This window comes from Scyliorhinus canicula, chromosome 4 (genome assembly GCF_902713615.1).
Source record: "Scyliorhinus canicula chromosome 4, sScyCan1.1, whole genome shotgun sequence".
NCBI classification, from domain to species: Eukaryota; Metazoa; Chordata; class Chondrichthyes; order Carcharhiniformes; family Scyliorhinidae; genus Scyliorhinus; species Scyliorhinus canicula.
Window position 1 is genome coordinate 59,970,642 of NC_052149.1, and position 17,604 is coordinate 59,988,245.

The following is a 17,604-nucleotide window of genomic DNA, read 5'->3' on the forward strand; positions in this document are numbered from 1 at the left end:
CTCCGGCCCGACGGTGAGTCGGAGAATTGCGCCCATTATCATGATCAGGACTGCAGTAGTTCAAAGGCCCACCATCATCTTCTCAGGCTCAGTTATAGGTATATCATCCAAATCCTGAGAAAAAATAATTAAATATAGCTGGCTTGTATATCAAAGATAGCTTTGTTCATCCGGTACATTATAGTGGAATCAAATGTCGCTTCTTCCTGAAAACCCCGGCACGTGTCTTAGATTCAATGATCCATTGTAACTTGATTATAATAATGTTTATTAGTGTCACAAGTAAGCTTACATTAACACTGCAATGAGGTTACTTTGAAAATCCCCTAGTCGCCACACTACGGCGCCTGTTCGGGGGCACAGAGTGAGAATTCAGAATGCCCAAACAAGCACGTCTTTTGGGATTTGTGGGAGGAAACCGGAGCACCCAAAGGAAACCCATGCAGACACGTGGAGAATGTGCAGACTCTGCACAGACAGTGACCCAAGCCGGGAATTGAACCCAGGTCCCTGGCGTTGTGAAGCAGCAGTGCTAACCACTCTTCAGTAATGAAATAATTCATTTTTTCTCTACCTAAACCCAAGGCCAAGTATTACAAATGCAGGTCTTGCCTTAAATATTCTCTTAGGAGTGGTCTCCCCCCCCCCCCCCCCCCCCCCCCCCCCCCCAGAATTGCTAGCCTGTCTGAAAATATATTTTCCTGAACTTTGTTTGGGTGCAATTCATCTATCTCAAATAGAACTAGTCCCAATGCTTTCCTCTGGCACCATGCCTCTCGCCACCCTATTAACTTGCCATATTCTCCTATTTCTATTCTCACTAGTAAATGTCACTGGGACTAATTCAGAGAGTACTCTCCTTGAGATCCTTCAAGTTAGCTACCTCCATGGCGCCTTGAACTCTGACTTCAAGACCTCAACAGACTCCCTCCCTCTGATTCAAACAGCATTGTCATTGGTTCAAACCTGGATCATGACTTCTAGTTCCTCCTATTTCTCCCTCAGCATATTCTGCACCCTCTGAACCACATCCTTATTCCAGAAATGAGGTCCATGCCTGTCCCACTGACCCATATTTTGCTTGTTTCACGACTGAGATGATTAATAAATTATTTTTCATCAAAAAATATTAAATCAATGAATTCCCTGTCATGTTCTAATGTGAAAAAGGCCAGTGAAAATGTGGTTAGAACAGTATCAGAAAGGCTCATTATCTTTAGCAAAAAAAAACTCCAGAAAAACAAAAGGATCAGAAAGTGATCATGGCAAATATCACAGCATTTGCCAGTATACTTCAGTAAAATTCTGTGCAGATATATTTTCATTTAATTCTTAATACTGTAATTGGAGATGAAAACTTGAAATAAAAATGGACTAACAACTAATCAAATGCATGTGCTGCTTTTGGACTAATCACCTCATACATATACTGCACATGCCCAGACGCCATACACGTCTCTAAATTCAACCTTGACCATCTGTTCTTTTGCATTGTGCACAGAGATAGATTTTCATAAAGCAACAAGGAAAAAAACCAAGCAGTATTTGCCAAAAACTGAGCTGACTGCAGAGGCAACAAGCTTGTCAATAGAAAAATACAAGCAGCAAATCAAATCACAGGTGAAATCATACAACAGATGTCTAACCTCAAAAACAAACCTTCTGTCCCCCTCAACCATGAAAATAATCCACATATTCTGTCCCTTTAAGTGGCACGAGATGGCAGAAATAAACTGAATTTTAGTATTAAAACAGCTAAATGTACTCACTTCTCTAATTCTGTATCAATTTGTTTGTTATAGACACTTTCTACGTTTGGAATTAGAGTCTTCACTTCCCACCAATGTCAGAGAAGCTCCAGTAGCTATGCCCTAAACCACTAAAGGGCACAATCTATTTTTTTTATTTAAGTATGCTACTTCAATCAAATTGTTATTGCAGCATTACAACTGCACACTTACGCAAGACACAAAAGTTAAAAACAATTTGCTCCCTCTCTATACCCAAGTGTTATTGATATGTGAAACAGATTATTAATTTAACTTATTACACTGCCTTGGTTAACTTGTTAAAAAAGATCATGATAATTATCCGTTTGTGAAAAAAAAATTGAAGATTATAGGATTATTTGGGGGACACGCTATGTGCATTAACCTCTGCCAGTGGACTAAAACCCCCAGTCACTCACACAGCCTACTGTGGGCCCAGTTCCAACACACTGAAACCAATTATTTGCTTCCTCTCACATTACGGGCTCTCAGCAAACATAAATATATTTATATACTTGTAATGGATGGTGCTTTGATGCTTTCAGCATTCCCAATAGAGCAGTCAACATTCAAAGAAAACTATGAAGAATCTTATCAGTTGCCAGAAAAGCTATAAGTGTATAAGTGTAACCAGGATTGTTGCCAGCTACCTCCACCTCCGCCCCCCACCCCAAAGGGTGGCCACAAAAGGACTTGGGGAGCAAGGAGTTTAAGTGGTAAGGGATAGATGTAAAGAAGTGATCAGAGGAGACAACAGGAGTTGGGAAGTTAAATGAGATGGGAAGGCCACGTGGGTGTGTCATGAAAATGGAGGGGCAGGGGGCATTTATATGGAGGAACCCAAGAAAATGGAGCAGGGATAGAACATATGGCCTGTCAAACCTGCTTTACCATTCAGTATCATGGCTGATCATGGGCTTTAACTCCATTGCATTGACCTTACTGCTCCCCATCCCCTTATTTCCCTGACACACCATTAATCTGTCCATCCCATCCTTAAACATATTCAACAATGGAGCATCCACAATCAACTGGGCAGAGATTTCCAAATATTCACCACCCTTTGAGTGAAGTAATTTCTCATCATCTCAGTCCCAAATGATCAGATGTTTAGCCTAAGACTGTGTCCCCATTTTTAGACTCCCCAACTAGGAGAGGCAGTGGCGTAGTGGTATTGTCATTGACAAGTAATCCAGAGACCCAGGGTAATGTTCTGGGGTGCCAGGTTCAAATCCCACCACGGCAGATGGCGAAGTTTGAATTCAATAAAAATCTGGAATTAGAATGTGACCATAAAAACATTGCCGACTTGTTGCAAAAACCCATCTGGTTCACTGATGTGCTTCAGAGAAGGAAATCTGCCGTCCTTACCCGGTCTGGCCTACATGTGACTCCAGACCCACATAACGAGGCAGTTGATCAGTCCCCCACTGAAATGGCGTAGCAAGGCACTCAGTTCAAGGGCAATTAGGGATGGGAAACAAATGCTGGCCCAGCCAGTGCCACCCACATCCCAAGAACCAATTTTAAAAAACTAATGGAAGCAATCTCACAGCGTCTGACCCCCTATCAAGCCCCTTCAGAATTATGTAGGTTTAATTCTCCTAAACGGCAGGGAATTATAGGCCCAATATCACAGAATTGTTACAGCACAGGAGGTGCCCGTAGGGTGGTGGCACATTGGTCAGCACTGCTGTGTCACAGCACCAGGGACCTGGGTTCCATTTCAGCCTTGGGTGACTGTGTGGAGTTTGCACGTTCTCCCAGTGTCTGCCTGGGTTTCCTCTGGGTGCTCCGGTTTCCTTCCACAGTCCAAATGTGTGCAGGTTAGGTGGGGTTATGGGATTAGGGCAGGGAAGTGCGTCTAGGTAGGCAGCTCTTTCGGAGGGTTGGTGCAGACTTGATGGGCCAAATATGGGCCAAATACCGTCCTTCTGCACTGTAGGGATTCTATCATGTCTTCACAGGCTCTCCAAATGAGCATCATGATTCAGTGCCATTCCCCTACCTTTTCCACGTACCCCAGCACCCTGTTTCTATTCAAGTAATCATATAGTACCCTCTTGAATGCCTCAATTAAACTTGCCTCCACCACACTTCCAGGTAGTACATTCCAGACCCAACCACATGCCATGTGAAAAAGCTTTTTCCTGCATCATATTGGCTTCTTTTGCAAATCATTTTAAATTTGTGCTGTTTCGTTCTAGAACCTTGTACAAGCGGAAACAGTTTCTCCCTACTTACTCTGTTGAGCCCTCATGATTATACCTACCTCTGTCAAATCTCCTCTTAGCCTTCTTCTCTCCAAGGAGAACAATCCCAACATCCCCAAGTTATCCTCATATCAAGTTTCTCATACCTAGAACTATTCTTGTCAACCTCTTCTGCACTCTCTCATATGCATTCACTTCCTTTAACGTGGCGCCCAGAACTGTACACAACCACCAGCTGAGGTCTAACCGTCTTTTATAATTTCAGCATAACCTCCTTGCTCTTGTACACTATGCTCCTATTAATGAAACCCAGAATACTATATGCTTTATTAACTGGGCTCTCCACCTGTCCTGCCACCTTCAATGATCTATGCACATATACAACCAGGTCCCTCTGCTCCAGCAATCCTTCAAAGAATTTTATTCCTTATTTTATATTGTCTCTCCATGTTCTTCCTACCAAAATGCATCACCTCACACTTCTCCAAATTGAACTTCATCTGCCACCTATCTGCCCCCTTCACCAACTTCTCCATGTCCTTTTGAAGTTCTCCACTGTCCTCTTCAAAGTTTACAATACTTCTAAATTTTACGTCATCCACAATCTATAAAATTGTCCCGTGCAAACAAAAAGATCTAGATCATTAATATCTATCAGGAGCAGCATGACTGCCAATACTGATTTGTGGAGAATACCACTACAAACCTTCCTCCAGCCCGAAGAATATCCATTGGCCATTACTCTGCTTCCTATTATTCAGCCAATTTTGTATCCACATTGATAGTGTCCTTTTATTCCATGAGCTCTAACTTTTCTCACGAGTCTGTAGTAAGGCACATATCGGGTGCCTTCCGAATGTCCATGTACACCATATCAACAGTATTACCCTCATCAACCCTTTTTGTTACCTCCTACAGCAAGTTAATTAAACATGATTTCCCCTTTAGAAATCCATGCTGGCTCTTCCAAATCAACCCATATTTTTCCATGTGACTACTAATTTTATCCCAAATTATTGTTAGCTTCTCATCACAAGCCAACCCCCTCATCCCAGGCACTTATTAAGTTAAGCTTTGCTCTACCAACTCAAATGCAAGTATATCCTTTCTCAAATGTGGAGGGCAAAACTGTATTCCAGGTGTGTTCTCCCAAAACCCTGTACAATTGTAGTACAAAATGTTAAAGGAAGAGAATAAGGCAGCAAAATCAGGTGAGAAGGGGCCAGGTCAGTTGAGAGGAGATTGAAATCACCGAGGGCATAAAATCTCTAACTGCAGTGGCTGAGGGAAGAAACAAAAGATATTTCGACTTAGGATGGGGAAGGCGTTGTAGTGGGAACCAGTACAGAATGAGGATTTTAAAAGAGAAACATAGAACATAGAACGATACAGCGCAGTACAGGCCCTTCGGCCCTCAATGTTGCACCGACATGGAAAAAAACTAAAGGCCATCTAACCTACACTATGCCCTTATCATCCATATGCTTATCCAATAAACTTTTAAATGCCCTCAATGTTGGCGAGTTCACTACTGTTGCAGGTAGGGCATTCCACGGCCTCACCACTCTTTGCGTAAAAAACCCACCTCTGACCTCTGTCCTATATCTATTACCCTTCAATTTAAGGCTATGTCCCCTCGTGATAGCCACCTCCATCCGCGGGAGAAGGCTCTCGCTGTCCACCCTATCTAACCCTCTGATCATTTTGTATGCCTCTATTAGGTCACCTCTTAACCTTCTTCTCTCTAACGAAAACAACCTCAAGTCCATCAGCCTTTCCTCATAAGATTTTCCCTCCATACCAGGCAACATCCTGGTAAATCTCCTCTGCACCCGTTCCAAAGCTTCTACATCCTTCCTATAATGGGGCGACCAGAACTGTACGCAATACTCCAAATGCGGCCGTACTAGAGTTTTGTACAACTGCAACATGACCTCATGGCTCCGGAACTCAATCCCTCTACCAATAAAGGCCATCACACCATAGGCCTTCTTCACAACCCTATCAACCTGGGTGGCAACTTTCAGGGATCTATGTACATGGACACCGAGATCCCTCTGCTCATCCACACTACCAAGAATTTTACCATTAGCCAAATATTCCGCATTCCTGTTATTCTTTCCAAAGTGAATCACCTCACACTTCTCCACATTAAACTCCATTTGCCACCTCTCAGCCCAGCTCTGCAGCTTATCTATGTCCCTCTGTAACCTGCAACATCCTTCCGCACTGTCTACAACTCCACCGACTTTAGTGTCGTCTGCAAATTTACTTACCCATCCTTCTGCTCCCTCCTCTAGGTCATTTATAAAAATGACAAACAGCAACGGCCCCAGAACAGATCCTTGTGGTACGCCACTCGTAACTGAACTCCATTCTGAACATTTCCCATCAACCACCACTCTCTGTCTTCTTTCAACTGGCCAATTTCTGATCCACATCTCTAAATCACCCTCAATCCCCAGCCTCCGTATTTTCTGCAATAACCGACCGTGGGGAACCTTATCAAACGCTTTACTGAAATCCATATACACCACATCAACTGCTTTACCTTCGTCCACCTGTTCAGTCACCTTCTCAAAGAACTCGATAAGGTTTGTGAGGCATGACCTACCCTTCACAAAACCATGCTGACTATCCCTAATCATATTATTCCTATCTAGATGATTATAAATCGTATCTTTTATAATCCTCTCCAAGACTTTACCCACCACAGATGTTAGGCTCACCGGCCTATAGTTACCGGGGTTATCTCTACTCCCCTTCTTGAACAAAGGGACCACATTTGCTATCCTCCAGTCCTCTGGCACTATTCCTGTAGCCAATGATGACCTAAAAATCAAAGCCAAAGGCTCAGCAATCTCTTCCCTGGCTTCCCAGAGAATCCTAGGATAAATCCCATCAGGCCCCGGGGACTTATCTATTTTCACCTTGTCCAGAATTGCCAACACTTCTTCCCTACGCACCTCAATGCCATCTATTCTAATAGCCTGGGTCTCAGCATTCTCCTCCACAATATTATCTTTTTCCTGAGTGAATACTGACAAAAAGTATTCATTTAGTATCTCGCTTATCTCCTCAGCCTCCACACACAACTTCCCACCACTGTCCTTGACTGGCCCTACTCTTACCCTAGTCATTCTTTTATTCCTGACATACCTATAGAAAGCTTTTGGGTTTTCCTTGATCCTACCTGCCAAAGACTTCTCATGTCCCCTCCTTGCTCGTCTTAGCTCTCTCTTTAGATCCTTCCTCGCTTCCCTGTAACTATCAAGCGCCCCAACTGAAACTTCACGCCTCATCTTCACATAGGCCTCCTTTTTCCTCTTAACAAGAGATTCCACTTCTTTGGTAAACCACGGTTCCCTCGCTCTACCCTTTCCTCCCTGTCTGACTGGTACGTACTGATCAAGAACACGCAATAGCTGTTCCTTGAACAAGCTCCACATATCCAGTGTGCCCAACCCTTGCAGCCTACTTCTCCAACCTACACATCCTAAGTCATGTCTAATGGCATCATAATTGCCCTTCCCCCAGCTATAACTCTTGCCCTGCGGGGTATACTTATCCCTTTCCATCACTAATGTAAAGGTCACCGAATTGTGGTCACTGTCTCCAAGAAATGAAAAATGAGGTGTACTGAATAAAGGAGGAAGAGGCACCAACAGTAGTGGGGAAGAGACCAAGATATATTTTAAGAGTCGCAGCCAGAACCCCAGAAGTAAGGAGGGATGGATAGGCAATCTACCAATGATATCACCCATGAGATTGCTGAGTAGCAAAGATGGCTAACATTGTGCTGTGAGGCCATGGTAGTAAAAGAGGCCAACAAATTTGTCTGTGTGAAAAACTGCTTCTAGGCAGAATGAATTTTGTGGGAACAGATACAACGGCAGCTTGCAACTGGTCATTTTGCTGATAACACTTTTTGTTTTGGAACAGAGAAAACCAAGGCTCTCTCAAAGACGAATAAGGCCCATATGTGCCTCCGGATTGTTTATATAAATGAGCTATAAACTACAAGCTAAAACATTGTAAAATTGCAGAGACTGCCGAGATTCAAGACCGATAATTCCGGGATCATTCCCTTGACAAACTGCAGCTTGGAAGCTCATGGCGCACACCCTCCAGAGCAAACTTTGCAAAGTTCTCTCTGGCGGGTAGTATTTTTGTTCAAGGCGTGAGTCTTGAAACTTACGTAACAATTTCCATAAGCACAAGTCTGAGTTAAATAATAAAATTTTATTAATTTAACTGGCAGTGAGTACTCAATTTGTCTGTCTCATTAGTTGTTGCCAGCAGAGGGCACCAACAATATTTTCCCAGCTTTCTATGAATGGAATGAATTTCCTACAAAAATAAGTTCTATCCTATTTATTGTCACTTAAACCAAAGATGTACCCAGGACCAAATCGAAATTTTGGCTCCTACGACACCAGTTCAGCTGAAACTTTACACATGTCACCTATGAAATTGAACCTTTAAACATGGAAACTCTGCAACAGAGGTAAGTCATTATTATGAGAGATTGATAATGAGAAGGCTGTTGCCTTTTGGCTGCTGAAAAAAAGGAGTGTACTGTTCATCAATACGCTGCCTATTATTATTATAATTACCTTCAAATACTAATTTTATAGCCTCAAGAAGCAATGCAAATCATGACGATTCATGCAGAACTAGTCCATTTATGGTACAAATTTGATTCCTCCAACACATCAGACTTCCAATACTAAGTAGGCAAAAGTATATGGAGCTGAATTGACACTGCTACACAGCAATAGTCCCTCCCAAACCCCACCTAATATGAACTACAACTAAACATACATGCATGTAAAGAGGCATGCATGATTTCAACTCTCCTCAGGAAGAGGACTGAAGATCCGACAATGCCTACCGCCACAGTATCCATCAGCGCCACGGATACGACAGCAGTCGGCACTGCCAGATCTGTAGTCCCCTTCCCGAAGAGAGATGAAATCATGCATGGCTCCACACGGACAGTGACCCAGAGCTGGGACTGAACCTGGGACCTCGGCGCTCAAATTTAGTTTTGTACCTCATAAACATGGTCCCATGTGTTAAAAACAAATATGAACTCCTTTCTTCTCATTTAAGCCTGTAATCTTTCTCATCAAATGTAGAGAAGCATCTATTTGCAATTATGAATAGCACTGGAGAATTTGTTTTCCTAAAGATATACATTCAGTATTGCTAAAGAAAAAGCAATACACACACACCTATTTTAAAAATTAATTGCAAGCTTAACTGTCAAATACCCTGGCCCCATTTGTCTGTTGTTCATATGCATATTGGTGAACTGTGAATATTTTCAGCTAATTAAAACAAGATGATAATCCATAAATTAGTGAATGCAACATAATTAACGTAACAAATTCTTATACTAAAGAATAAAATGTTCTAAGTTTGTGGAGTGAAGTTCTGCCTTTTTACAGTGCAGCAGCAAGTATCCCACTGCAACACTACTGGATTTTTCACTAGGGTATTACAAGTACCTTCAATGGAACAGATTCCCAAGAATACACCAAGTATATTTAATTCATCTTAAACCAAGGGAAGTTGATCTTATTGAAGCAGCAAAATTCCCATTCATTCACCTTGATCAGTGCGAAGACCACAGAAAATTTCAAAATAAGGAGTTATAATGTGACATTTGTTTCTACAAAGACAGACAAGAAGGATAAAAAAGTTAATTTAAAAAAATGAAATAAGGCTTTGTCAAAACCAACAACTCGCTTAGATAATAAAAACTGAAAATGTTGGGAAAACTCAGCCGATCTGGCTAGAGAGAAAGAGAGTGAATATTTGAAATCCATGTGTCTCTTTTTCAGAGCTGAAGAGAGGGAGAAATGTTAAGGATTTTATACTGTTTAAGGGTGGAGCAAAATAGAAGGCCTGGGATAGGTTGGAGCCCAGGAGAGATTTGAATTGTTAATGGTAGTGTTACAGACTAAAAGAAGATGCTAACAGTGACATAAAGGTAAAGTAGCATGAATCTGTAACACTATCATTAACATTCCCTTTGTCTCATGTTCAATAATATCTTTGTCAAAACGCCCCGGGCAAGCTGAACTTCGGCGCCCTTCGGGGGGGGGGGGGGGGCGCGGCCGGAGGGGGGGGGCTGGGGGGGGGGGCGGCCGGAGGGGGGGGGGGGGGGGGTTGGAGGCGGGGGCGGGGCGGAGGGGGGGGCGCGGAGGGGGCCCGAGGGGGGGGGGGGGGGCCGGAGTGACCACCGGCGAGCCTGGATCCATCCGCCATGTTTGTGCGGGGCGGCCTGAGGGAGGGCGGCCACCGCGCATGCGCTGGTTGGCACCGGCCCAACTGCGCATGCGCAGGACCAGAGTCTTTTACGCGGCGCCGGGTCTCTGACGCCGGTCACGCACTCTTTGATGGCGCCCCCTAGCACATGGCGCCCCGGGCGACTGCCCGAGTTGCCGGTACCTTGAGCCGGCCCTGCATCTAACCCTGGAACTCTTTAATATCCAACATATTTCTCCCTATCTTTAGCTTCAAATAAGTCATACAGACTTGAAATGTTACCTGTTCTTCTCTCTCTGCAGATGCTGTTAGACCTATTGAGTTTTTCCAGCATTTTCTGTTTTAATATCAGATTTCCAGCAATTGCAGTATTTTGCTTTTCAAACCTGCATCGATATTTTTTTCATTACTTGTGTTGAATTGAAAACACTGCAAAATTTGAAAGCATATCCAAAAGTTGGGGATTATCCATTCTGCTCAATGTTCACCTTCAATAATAACACCATTTGGTTCTGAAACATTTACTGATAAGCCCATAGAAAAATTCAGTGACCATACATGGAGTAATCAGACGCATCCTGGTCACAGCACTCCTGCCTGTTCCCAATTTTCCCAGACTGCTTGCAACTGACAGAATAGCTACATGGGGGGAAAATTCTTATACCTGCCACACATTCAACACAGCACTGATCAGAATACTGACACTGATACTTTCTTACTGAACTTACGGTCACTTTCATTTCTTTCCTTTGAAGCACGATCAGTGTCTGGTATTTCTTCCGATTCCTCTGGTTTTGACAACTGCATTTCTGTAGGTTCTTTGTAAGGTGGAGGCAGTCGCATAGGTGGTGGCGCCCCACCTCCATTAGGGCCCAAGCTCTGAAAGAAGAACAGAGAACATTAACACATTAAAAGAAAAGTAAAATCTTTGCATTTCTTTCCAACTGTGGTACCACAGCACAATAATTGGGAGTCGTTGAAGTGACTAAATAATCCTCAACAAACAATTCCCAGCAGAAATCAGTCAATTTTACAAAGCAATACAATGGCAAGGCAATGACAAAGGTCGGCTCATACACAATTGAGAGAAGCCAGTAAACAACATTTAAGGCCTGAGCTTTATTGATGGCCAAGGCTCGACAGGCCCACTGCCATTTTGTACTCAATTGAGCATCGATTGGCAGCACATGGTACTTCCACCTTCACTTGGAAGGAAGTCCTGCCTTAGAGATCTCCAGGCACAGTGCTGCAGTGGCTGGAAGAAGGGGACAAATAGGTTATCGGGGGGTAGGGATGGGGGGCTGTGAGGTCCAGAGGTATTCAGTCCATGAGGGGAGAGCACCCCCAGTCAGAAAAGGGCACACAATGGAGCCCCCCCCCCACCAGCCCCTCCCACCCCCCGACCCCCAAAACCGGCTCCTTCCCTCTCGCCCCTGCACCTGCACGTCCGAGATTAAGCATATTAACTTGTCCTGTTTCCCACCCTGAGATATCCAGCACCTGCTAGTGTGAATTGAGGCTGGGTAGGAAAAGACCCTTTAGTGGCCATTTGACAAAGGTAGGCCCGTGGACCTGTGGAATCCAATAATGACCGCCGCCGCGGCTCAACAGCCCGAGGCTTCCACCAGAGTACTCAGTGGGCCCGATCCAACTTTGGAGGGGACAATCGCCCATTCCCCACCCCCCACAAGCTTAGTGGACATGTAACAAAAGCATTCAGTTGACTTCGAGCCACCCACCCCCTCCGGCAACCCCACAATTCTGAGGACCTGTCTCCTTAACCAGTTCTCCAAGTCATCCTCCTTTACCCTCAGAGTCTTGTTCTTCTCCTCCACCACCAATATCTCCACTTCCAATGAGGTGATTCGATCACCATGCCATGACAAGGCCACCTCCACACCCTTCAGCGCCTCTCCATGCTCCTTCACTGCCTCAAAAGGTTTTTTCAAGCTACTCCAGCTACTCCCAAATCAGGCCACGTGCCTCCTCAATTGACCGCCTTAATGGTTTCCAGTAACACCCTGTCCTGTTCCTCAAATTAGTTCGCAAACTGTTTTTCAAACTCCTGCGCCACCACCCCAGTCAGTGTTCCACCGTGATATGAGCAGCCACACCCAAGGCTGGGTCCACCACCTTCCCTCCTGCTGAGCATCGCAGGTTTTCGGGCTCCACCGAAAGATTACCACGGGTAATTTTCTTGCCACCAAAATTCTTCATAGGTTTCAACATGTTTTCATCGACAAATTCCTTGTCCCCATACGATGGGCCGGTTTTGATAACCAAATTCCCCGGGAACCGGGTTAAAAAGTTAAAAAAACAAAGATCATGGCATGAGATACCTTATGCGTAACCTCCTACCTTTTTATTGCAATCCTGTTGGAGACTGTTAACATTGAAACAGAAATCCAGACACCTCATATTAAGCAATAGAACCATAAGATTTTACATTTCAAAAGTAAAACAAACTTCATTGTATATAACAGACTTAAACAAATCAAGCGCCATTAACTCAGCAATTTCCCCAATAATTATATTGTACTTTATGATATCTTACTGTTATTTACTTCTTTCAGGATCACCCAGAAGTATGCCTCAGTCCTCAGCTCTTCTCCGAGGCAAGATTCTGTTTAATACCCCTTGATTGTGGAAGTCTCAGTCCTTTGTTCTGGTTGCCTTCTCATTTCTGTGAGGACCACTGTTGATTTCTTCTATTCACTGCAAACTAAGGTGCATTTTCCAGCTGCTTTTCACTCACAAATCCAAACTGAGTTAAAGCCCCCTTCTACATCCCACAAAGAACAATTATGTTAGTATTTTCTCAGCTTAACTGCCAGCCTGATTCACACCCATTATCTTTGGCTATCTTCTCTCAGTGAACTGCAGACTGCCAGAGCCCAAATTGCAAAAGAAAACTGCGGATGGAGCAAATATACAGATATCAAAATACCCTCCCATTTGCCACAGATCATCTCCAAGAAGATGTAACATGTTCTGGGATGTTGTCAAACAGACATTTAAGGTTAAGTATCCCTAACTTTGAAGCATCTTCTGTGATGTGAAGTAGTAAATGGATTTTACAACCTTCAGTTTAGAACCTGCTTGAAACTCCCCTTTGATTTTGAGATCCAAATAATAATTAATATTTTGAATGAAGGTGATTGTCCTTCCTCCAATATCCCTAGTCTACAAATAAATCCTCTTGTTTGTAAAACCTCTCCCAGCTTTCATTAATCTGAAAATTCCATACATAATTTAAGTTATTTATTGAAGAAAGTGGAGACCCTTTGGTTTCATCTAAAGTTTAAGAATTGGTCATCAATTGTTTAAGTATTTACACCTCTCTGACATTGCAAAATAAAGACAGATTAGCTTTTAAAGCTAATTTATTTGAAGCTTGTTTGAATTACATCTACTTCAGGTTGCTGACCATTTTCTTAACCAGATATGCCCATTTATCTACATTTAACCCTCAACCTGAATAAATTAGAAATTATATTCTAAAAAACACAAGTGATGACCTAAGTAGTCATGACACTATGTAAATATAATTTATAGGGTTTGATTAAAGTGCAATACTGCTATGCCACAAATCGCTACGAGTAAAATCAAAAGTGTAGATAAGCCTGTAGAAAAGAGGACGAGTGCTCACTCCAGAATTCTTAGCAGAAGTTTAATAATGCTAATCATGTTAAACAAGTTGCATTCTTCCTCCAATTTGTACCATTCTTAGTTTAAAATAAACAGTTGACGTAGCTTCAACTGCTGTTTACAAAAAAAAGAGTTAAAACTTTTGTCACCTTTATTTTTTAATAAATTTAGAGTACCCAATGATTTCTTTTCCAATTAAGGGGCAATTTAGCGTGGCCAATCCACCCAACCTGCACATCTTTGGGTTGCGGGGGTGAAATCCACGCAGACATGGCGAGAATGTGCAAACTCCACACGGACAATGACCCAGGGCCGGGATTCGAAACTGGGACCTCAGCGTCGCAGTCCCAGTGCTAACCACTGCGCCACATGCTGCCTTTTTTGTCACCCTTTTGATGTCCAAATATTTAATTATTCAAGAAAGTTGACAAAGCCAAATGCAGTAACTAGAGGAATTTCCCTATCATCAACCATATGGAAAGTCCTCCTTAATCTCCTGCACCATGTGGCTGAAGTGCTCCTCTCAGAGTCCCAATGTGGATTCTGCAACTATAAGAGGAATGCAGGAAACAGCACATGGCCTTATACATAGAATCCCTACAGTGCAGAAGGAGGTCCCTCGGCCTTTCGAGTCTGCACCGGCTCTTGGAAACAGCACCCTACCTACCCCCACGCCTACACCCTGTCCCCGGAACCCCAACTAACCTTTTGGACACTAAGGGGCAATTTAGCGTGCCAATCCACCTAACCTGCACATCTTTGGACAGTGGGAAGAAATCAGAGCACCCGGAGGAAACCCACTCAGACATGGGGAGAACATGAAAACTCCACACAGTCACCCAAGGCTGAATTGAACCTGGAGCTGTGAGGCTGCAGTGCTAACTACTGTACCACCGTGCCACCCTGAAATTAAAGTAATGACTCAGTCATTGGCACCTTTGAATGTCTTATATAATTAACAAGAAGTCTAATGTACTATCCATTGCGCCACAGAGCCTTCTTTGATCTCACATTTCCTCCATTTTGGCTGCCGCTAAAAGTTTCTCACCAATCTCTGCCTGCTGCTCAATGACTTTCAAGCCTGATCCTGACCAATGTATCCACCACAGACCCAATTCTCATTTGGACTGGCATCAAGCAAGGCTGTACCATCACCGTTCCTGAGCCAATTCCTACTCCTGTTATAAAACAATGTCTCTCCAAGTTACAAAGTGTGAAACATGCAGCAGACCACACTCCATGTGGGGCCTGATAACAGAATGGGCTTTATTGAATCCTCTTTCAAGCATTAATTAGATTTCCTCTGATTTTCTCCCACTAAAAGAGATACAGTTGCTCCTTGGGTAATAGACATCTTCGTGTACGATGAAATGATTGTGGTTCCAGACAAGGTAATTATTTTTTCAGTCGATCCCCCTTTCTGGTCGTGAATACAAAAGGTTTCAATAAAGGCTGGAATCCTGTCACCTTGTAAGAGTACTAGATCCACTCCTACTACTCTTCCTTATACCACAAGATAATTTCCTACACTACGGCCAACATTCCCTCGAATCTTTGTTTAGTGTATGTGGCTTATTTGTTGTACTGTACAGTCAATTCCAAATTTCTATCCAGTGCGCACCCACAGAGGTTGGCAGAAACATCACTACTGAATCCATTCAAAGTACCATCGTGGACATCTGTTAGATAAACCAGTATGTGATGCTCGAAAGAAGGCCTGTGATCAACACATGGCATATGGCGTAATGCACACTGCATCCCCATATTATATAATGGAGAATGGTTTCACTGTGAAGATAAGACTCCGTGTCAAAGATCACTCTGATTAGTGCATTAAAAAAAATATATTTTTATTAAGGCATTTCTAAATTTTTAACAACAATTTTCAAGAAATAACAGTCACCCAACCGACAACCACATCCAATTAATGTGGCTTACATACAGTTCCCCAGTCCCCCTCCCCCACTAACTATTCCTGCCTCAACCAACCTCACCTCCCTCTTTCCCTTAACCCTCCCCTCATCTGCTGACAGCTTAATTTTCCCCAAAGAAGTCGATAAACGGCTGCCACCTCCAGACGAACCCTAGCATTGATCCTGTCAGGGTGAACTTGAGCCCGAGAAACCCAGCCTTGTCACTGACCATACCCCTAATTTTGGGGGTTCCGAATCCCTCCACGTCAATAAGATCCGTCTCCGGGCTACCAGGGAGGCAAAGGCACACGAAAAATCGGCACCTCTGAACCTGTACCTTCAATACCATGGACATGACATCTGCAAATCCTTGTCACAATCCCCCAAGCTTTGGACATGGCCAAAACATGTGGACATGATTCGCGGACACTCCCACACACCGCCCACACCTATCCTCCTCCCCTTTGAAGAACCTGCTTATACAGGCCACAGTCACATGCGCCCTGAGGACCACCTTGAATTGTATGAGGCTATGCCTGGCACATGGTGTTAACCCTACTCAAGGCATCCTCCCACAATCCCACCTCTAATTCCTTGCCCACCACTTCCTCCCATTTTCACTTTACCTCCCCTGTCGGGATTCCCTCCCATCCCATGAGCTCTTTATAAATTTCTGAGACCTTCCCCTGCTCCACTCCCGTTTTCAACTCTACCTTGCCTTGTAACCACTGGGGTGGTAGTTGCGGCAAGGCCGAAACCTGCCTCCGTGCAAAGTCCCTCATCTGCAGGTAGCGGAACACATTCCCACCGGGCAGCTCAAACTCCTCCTGCAAGTCCTCCAAGCATGGAAAACTGCCGTCAATAAACAGGTCCCTAAACCGTTCGATCCCCGCTCGCTGCCACCTCCGAAACCTCCCATCAAGCACCCTGGTGCATGCTGGTGGTTGCCACAAATAGGGGCTATACTGACACCCCCTCCACTCGCATGTGCATCCGTCACTGTCCCCACATCCTCACAGCCGCCGCTACCACCAGGCCTGTGGAGTACTGAGCCGGCAAGAATGGCAGAGGTTCCGTTACCAGTGCCCCAAAATTAGTGCCCCTACATTTTGTTTTAAATTTACAGTGCCCAATTCATTTTTTCCAATTAAGGGGCAATTTAGCATGGCCAATCCACATACCCTGCACATCTTTTGGGTTGTGGGAGTGAATGTGCAAACTCCACATGGACAGTGACCCAGAGCCGGGATCGAACCTGGGACCTTGGCGCCGTGAGGCGGCTGTGCTAACCACTGCACCACCACGCTGCCCTAACTAGTGCCCCTACATGATGCCGACTCCACCCGCTCCCACACCTACCCACCCCCCACTAACCACTTCCTGATAATTGCTATATTCGTGCCCAATGGTAGTTCCTAAAATTCGGTAGGGCCTGCCCAACCCCCTCCTGCCTCTCAACCCCACTCCCGCAACATCTTCTTTACCCATGAGATGTTACCTGCCAATATGAATCCAGAGATCACCGTATTCACACTCTTAAAAAAAGCCTTTCCGATAAGGGAGATTGGCCTGTACGACCCACATTGTTCCCGGTCCTTGTCCCGCTTCAGGATAAGAGAGATCGAGGCCTGTGACATGAGGCCTCACTCCCTAGCCTCATTAAATACCCTTACCAGAAGTGCAACCAGCACTCCTGAAAAGTGGGAGGGGTTGCCCCCAACCAGGCTGATCACATGGAATGTGAGAGGGCTGAATGGGCCGGTCAAGAGGGCCCGTGTGTTTGTG

General features: G+C 44.3%; 1 protein-coding gene across 3 annotated transcripts in view; it reads right to left on the reverse strand.

The window, feature by feature from the left end:
* Nucleotides 1-17,604, reverse strand: part of LOC119964616 (inaD-like protein) — a 391,845-nt gene that overhangs the window by 207,349 nt on the left and 166,892 nt on the right. For all 3 annotated transcript variants that reach the window (XM_038794319.1, XM_038794317.1, XM_038794318.1), the window contains one exon: nucleotides 10,987-11,137. In XM_038794319.1, coding sequence (XP_038650247.1) covers nucleotides 10,987-11,137 — 151 coding nt within the window. The remainder of the gene's footprint in view (nucleotides 1-10,986; nucleotides 11,138-17,604) is intronic.